Source organism: Sinocyclocheilus anshuiensis, unplaced genomic scaffold (genome assembly GCF_001515605.1).
Source record: "Sinocyclocheilus anshuiensis isolate Anshui unplaced genomic scaffold, SAMN03320099.WGS_v1.1 scaffold139, whole genome shotgun sequence".
Taxonomy (NCBI): Eukaryota; Metazoa; Chordata; class Actinopteri; order Cypriniformes; family Cyprinidae; genus Sinocyclocheilus; species Sinocyclocheilus anshuiensis.
The window spans coordinates 493841-501019 of NW_015549566.1; the positions used below are offsets into that span (position 1 = coordinate 493841).

The 7179-nt window shown below is 36.7% G+C and overlaps 1 protein-coding gene across 1 annotated transcript in view; it reads left to right on the forward strand.

The window, feature by feature from the left end:
• Positions 1-1796: 1796 nt before the first annotated feature.
• The window catches only part of LOC107657240 (D(2)-like dopamine receptor), a 13514-nt gene continuing 8131 nt past the window's right edge, over positions 1797-7179 (forward strand). Inside the window, exons 1-3 of the mRNA XM_016445267.1 lie at positions 1797-1922; positions 4548-4852; positions 7157-7177. Coding sequence (XP_016300753.1) covers positions 4574-4852; positions 7157-7177 — 300 coding nt within the window. The 5' untranslated portion in view covers positions 1797-1922; positions 4548-4573. The remainder of the gene's footprint in view (positions 1923-4547; positions 4853-7156; positions 7178-7179) is intronic.

Below are 7179 nucleotides of genomic sequence, written 5' to 3' on the forward strand. Positions count from 1 at the left end.
TTTTCTGGGAACTTATGACTTAAGCCCACTGAAATGCTTGAATGCAGAAACATTAACATCAGTGTCTCTATGTTTTAGGTAAAAAAAAACCTGAACCATTAAAATAACACAGATTAAATAAATTAACTCATGCATGTTTATCTTCCCTGCTGCTGTAAAGTTAGCAGTTTTACTAAAATGTTATGCATTTAGCGCTATGTGACGTCTGTTTTTATATTGTTTGTCATAGCCTAAGTTACTATGTATCTGGATCAACTAGCCGAGTAGACAAATATAAATGTTTATTCATAACCATGCTGAAAATAAGTCAATGTTAGCTGATGCTAACTGTCTAGCTAACGAACTTGCTGGTGCTAAATTTAGGTAATTAAAAAAAAAATGAAGTCCAAATATTTTTATTCAACCACCTAGATAGATTACATCTGAGGGAAAAAGAAAAGATGTGATGTTCAGAACATGGCAACTACAGTAATTATCAAAGTGGGAAGTGATGCCCTCTGGGGGCATTTGGCCAGGGGTGTTTTTACACCACAGACAAGGTTTGAGAAGAAAAAAATCATAATGAAAATATAATTATATTTTCCTTATTATATTCATTATTTTCTTATTGGTTATTTTGGGAAAATCCCAGGTATTTTGAGCAGTAGGATTATAAAAAATATATGCTAATATAAAATTAAATGATAAAAGTAGCCTATATAAAACTGCAAAATAAACATTAATCTATCGGTACTTTTTACTTAAGTACATAAAAAATCAAGTACTTTTGTACTTTCACTCGAGTAAAATTGAAAACTGAGTACTTTTACTTTTACTGGAGTAATATTTTATTATACGGATCTGTACTTTTACTCAAGTACTTGATTTGTGTACTTCGTCCACCTCTGCATACAACAATAATAAAACAGTGCATTGACATAAAAAAGGAAATTTACTTTTGGTACTTAAGTACTTTTAAAAGCAAGTATGCTACCTCTGTACTTCTATTTAAGTAAAAATCTGTCTTTACAACTTTTACTTGTAATGGAGTAATGTTTGACCAGCAGTATCTGTACTTTCACTTAAGTAATGGAGTTGTGTACTTTTTCCGCCTCTGCGCACAACTAATCTACTGTGGGTACCAGTGATGTTTGTTCATATCTAGCTGCAATGTGCCATGTAATGCAGTTTTAGAAAAGTTGTCACCTAACAGCTGTTAGTAAGAATCAGGAGATTGAGCTATGACAGGCAATTTAAAGTCACATTAAACAGATATTGTCATAATCTTTTCTTCGCTATTGTGACGTATATCCCAGCAAAATGGGAAAATAATGTAGTGCGGGACTTGAATTTGTCCATTATTTATTAAAAAAAAAAAAAAAAAAAGAAAGGAGAGGAGAGGAGAGGAGAGGAGAGGAAAGCAATACTATCAATTAGATCAATTACATGGTTTTGAAAAGAAACAGATTGTGATTAGAAATGTAGCACTTGTATTTTATTCTTACTGATGTTTATGTAACAGCCCCGCCTCGTTTCCAGCCTTCGCAATCTCTGTTGGAGGGACTGAGATTGTCCCTCAGTGGATGCTGAAGGTTACCGCTCAGATGCTGCGCTCACACGCGCGCGTTGCTCACACTCCGCTTGGACTCAAACGGATATGGGTTGCTCCTGCTAAGTGTAGTTTAACACCTCCACAAATCCTGGAAAAGCATATTTACATCATGATCACCTTCTTTTAATAGCCAAAATGTAATTTCCTCGTGGAAGTAGTCGCGTTTGCCGGTTTACATCGGTTGTATCCACCCGTGGAGCTGTAATTGAGACAGAAGAGGAATACAGTTACAGTCGCTCGGATGGACAAGTGCATTCGTTGGAGGAAAGTGGATTTCAATTCTAAGAAACGGGATACTCCCGCTCTTTGGATGAAAGTTGCGGCTTTGAAGGTACAGCACGGCATTTTCTCTCGTTTGTGAACTAGTTATTTCTGCTCGTGAATAATTAGGAAGCGTGATAGAGCTGCTAATTAACAGATATTCGCTGATGCTGACACTTTCAGAGAAACTTTATTCCACTGCGTGAGGGAAAACAAGCATTTGTTTTAGGCGACTTTGTGTAAACTGCTGGTTGTAATATTTTCCAATTAATTAAGCCGCTTTTCAAAGTGACAAAATTGCTGTATAATTTGCGTACGATGATGTGTGAGCGTGTGTTTGACAGAGAGCGAACGAGAGAGAGAGAGAGAGAGAGAGAGGCAATAAGAGGAAATAGGGTTGTAACCCATGTCTTTTATTTATATTTTGTCACTAAGCTGAGTTTAGAATAGTTTAATTTTAGAGCTTTAGGTCTTACCTTATATTAGAGTATTAGACTTTAACTTTTATCTACATACTGTTTTAATTGTCTATTATAATTGTAAAAATCTATTATATAGGTCAAACTGCACTAAGTATGCAATTATGTTAATCAAACGTGTATACATACCTGCGTTAAAATCTATCACAATATAAATAGCATGCAGTATAAAATATACATATACAGTATAATGGTAAAAACAGGAAATAATGGGGAGAAGAGTGGGACAGTGGGTGGATGATATTCATACAGTATACTGTTTATTTGGAGACCCGCAGTAATCCTAACCATAACCATAATGTTAACCTTAACCTTTGCAGCAGATGCAAATCTCAAAGAGTTTCACATAACAGCATGTATGTACACAATAATTACACTGTATCAAATGCTTTACATTTGAATCTAAATAGGACACCTAACATAATGTAAAGTGTGACCTGTGTTTGTTCCTGTAGACAATTCTTCTAATGAACAAAAACAAAACTGGTGCATGATTGAAGCTTACAGGAAAGACTGTGAGACTTTCTCCTAGGCTTGATTCCAGATACAGACACGTACACATCCTGAATTGTTTTGATTCAAAATCCCATTACAAAGCCGACAAACAAACACAATCACAAATTACTGATATGAAAAAGAATGAAAAAAGCATAATTTAGTTGAGCTGTGATGCATATTTTTTCCTCTGCAGGGAGTGTCGACCCTGAGACAGCCTTCATGATCAAAACTGACACTGAGAAGGCTAAAGAGGCAATTATATGGAAAAACCAATAAGTGGTGGTCCCTTTACACAGTGGGTTATATCTGTGGTGATGGAGTTTTGTATGTGTTTTTCTTCCAACAGAATGCATTTTTACTATCATATTGAACTGTTTAAAGGGGTCATATGATGCGATTTCAAGTTTTCCTTTCTCTTTGGAGTGTTACAAGCTGATTGTGCATAAAATAATGTGTTTTTTGAACATTAAAGCATGTCAACATATTCTGTTACACCAAATACACAAAATAATGATCTTTAAAAAAGCATCATATGACCCCTTTAAGTGAGGACTATTGCACATTCGTTAATTTACATGGCACATCTGCCGACAAGGCACTGCTCAGACCCTGAGTGATGTTACATTCGAGGTGTGGCAAGGTTCAATTGTTCTTTTCCCTTACATATCTTTCAGATTGACACAAGTCATAAGTCAAGGCAGTGTAAAATGACCAAAGTGATGTGTTCAAATGGAATTTGCAACATGGTATAATTTGATATATAGCCAGGCATTTATAAAACTTTGATGGTAAATACATTCCACCCCAAAATGAAAAATCTGTCATCTCTAGGATGTCATTCCAAACCTGTATGACTTTCTTTCATCAGTGGAAGACAAAATAAGTTATTTCAGAAAAAAATCATCTCAGTGCTTTTTTCCATGGGGTCCAGTGTTGTTTTGGAACCCATCTACTGCATGGAAAAAAATCTCTTTAAGATTTACCTTGTACCTTCAACCTCAAAGCCATACGTAATGATCTATTCATGACATACAAAATAACTTGAGAAGACAAGTAGACCTTTGTTCTGAGTTTGATATCATTTAGATGGCCAGAATGGGTTCATTTGTCATGAAATGCAAATTAATTTCATCCATTTCCACATTAGGGCTATAATAAATTTTGTGCTGAGCTCACACGAATTTTGCGAAATCTGCCAAATATGGAACGAAAAACAATTGCTCACTGTGCAGTTTTCTTTTTTCTCAATTTGCAGAGACAGTATATACTACAAGCCCGTTTGTTGTGATATTTTATGAAACGCTCTTACCTCCCCGTGTCCACGTATTATTTAGCTGATACTGCTTATGTTTCTGTCTGTTTTCTTGGACATCGCACAAGGGAAACAGTAGGGAGGGAGGAGACTTCTGTCCTAGTTAGTCACATCCAGAGTTCAAACACAGGCTTTTCAGGACAGCTGTGCGAACGATCACCCATAAATAAAGGATAGACTTTACACAGTGTACCATGCAGCGCAAGGCCACGGCCCTGTGCTTTCTAGTGAAAGCTTCTGCTCAGGTGTTCCAATAAGAAATTGATTTTTCATGCCAAAACTTAGTGGCACATGCTGTGCAATCTAGTTGATATGATAAGACACACATCGGGATACAAAACTTGTGACTTAAAAAAAATGTAATTCTGCATTTCTTTCATAAAAAGTCTCTTGTCTTTGGTTCTAGGGTCTCGGCTTGGCTTCAACCATCTGATGGAAGTCTTCACGGAGTATGCCTATAATGAAAGCTTCTTTGAAAATGGGTCCCGGGGCTTCAATGGCACAGAACAAGGGGGGCGGCACCAGTACAATTATTACGCCATGCTTCTCACGCTACTCATTTTCGTCATTGTCTTCGGCAATGTGCTGGTGTGTATGGCCGTCTCGAGGGAGAAAGCCCTGCAGACCACTACCAACTACCTGATAGTCAGCCTGGCTGTGGCTGATCTGCTAGTTGCTACACTTGTAATGCCATGGGTGGTTTACCTTGAGGTAGGTATCAGCATCATTGGATACTTTTTTGTTAGGGATGCTAAAATGATTTAACCATAAACCATCTGTGGTTTACATTAATGCAAGGACAGATTATTAAATTATTCTCACATGATTAGACTGTATTTTCTTGCACCATCTTCTTCATAACTCAGAGTCCATCTGGGCAAGAATTAACTAAGAAGAGCTGCAGGCACCATTTTAAACCTCATTCTAGACAATCAAATTGCAGTAGCCACCAGCACATGTCTAATTCTAGAAAATCTGATCCTAGCCACGGGTTAGTAGTTATTTTCAACCAAGGGAAGACTTCCTGGTGTATGTCATTGAGCCATACATATTAGCAAGGCTATCAGATATCAAGCAAAATCCATAGGTTTGTAATGTACATGCAGACCATAGTTCTTGACTCCTGTTCTTTAGAGAATAATGCAAGCAGGTTGATTGTGTGATTTTAAACTGAGCTCTGAACAATGGGTCAAAAGTGAAAGTTCATATGCAGCACATCCAATTTACAGCATTATTATAACTCGCTGTATTAAATTAGCCGTTTGATATATTGTGATGTGTTGTTTTTCTCCTAAAGGGCAGCACTGAGTAACTGCATTCTAAGTCAATAGCTCAGGTCATCATTTATTTTGTTTTGAATCATTTATACGCATGAAAAGAACATTAAGGAGAGCTATTGTGAGATGGCTGAAATGTTTATTGGCTAAATAAAAATAGCTGTTGTTGTGTTGCAATATGAAAGTCCTCAATATTATGATTAGGGCCGATGAGATCATCATTCCAAAAGACGATTTTCGTAAACAACTCCAGAATATCTTCAGAACACAAATGAAAATGAGTCATGAAAATAGCCTAATTATACTAGCAAGAAATTACCAATAAAATAAAATGCTTTAGCTTAGCTGCAGGGTTGGGCCAAATTGACAATTTAAGAAATGTTCTCCTTTCAGTTCATGAATATGAATTTGAATTGAATTGGCCATGCCTCACAGTGGGTTGAATTGGAATTGATTCAATGCCTCACTCATCATTCACTCAATCATCACCAACTACTGACATAATAATGTAACCGGCAAAAAGAGTCACTGTTAAAATCCTTACCATTAACAAGATTCAAGATTTTTAAAAAATTATTCAAATTTAATTCAAAACTTATTTGTCACATGCACAGAATACTGTACAACTTGCAGTGAAATGTCAACTTGCATTTTAACATAGTTCATTCATACAGCAGTAAAATACATTTCCATCCATCCATTCTTCACATCGCTTGTCCTCAGAATACATTTCATTCTATTTAAATATTTTTTCTTTAATTCAGGAATCAAATTTAAATGCATCCTCAGCTCAGTTCTGAATGCCACACAGCTCTGTTTTATGGTAGCCTGTTTCTGTTACTAAATAAAAAAACAGCTTTTAAAAAAAAAATAAAATTGCAAGTTAATGTCTTACAATTCTGACATTTCTTCTCTGAATTGTGAAAAACAAAGTCCAAATTTTGAGATATAAACTCAGAATTGCGAGAAAAAAGTCAGAATTATGAAAAAAGTTGCAATATTTAATCCGTGGTGGAAAGAAGCTTCCATACTGATTAGCTCTTTCTATGCGCAGCAATTTAAAACGTTTCTATTTCTCTTCACACTACATGCTAGTTCTACGGACCTCTCTCTCTCTTTCTCTGCCTCTATTAGTGCAAGGACATGTTTTGATCACTAGCGACGCCTGAGAATGATAGCGGTGACGCTCATTTCATCTGAGTTTAGAGATATGGTGATGAACTGATTCCGGCAACTCACAGCCGCTTTCATTAGAGGTGTCAAATAATTCTTTAATCAATGACAGCGATGCAAACTCCAGAGCCGGGGACCTAAGACCATCAAGAGGTTTCTGAGTCCCTCGGCTTGCCTGAGGACACACATTAATCAGAGGCAGCTCAGAAAGCTCTGCCAGCCAACTCGGGAGATGCAAACTGTGAATGAGGCTGACCTGTGCTATATTGCTTCTTTTCTGCCAGTTTTATCACATAAACCAGAGAAAATGCCAGGATCTTATTGGTTTAAACATTATTATAGTGGCTGAAGCTGTTGTAAATCGACTCCCGCAGACTTGCAGACGAGAAAGACAGACGTTAGCATGGATATTTAAAATCTGAAGATATTAGTAATATGCAATACCTGCCAGAGTGCTTCTGGAAAGTAACTAACTATTGCAGTGTAGTAAACAGTGTAGGGTTGCATTCAGATGTATTATTCTACAATTAGCAGAGTGTTTAGTTGTCCATGTCTGTCCTCCCAGGTGGTGGGAGAGTGGCGGTTCAG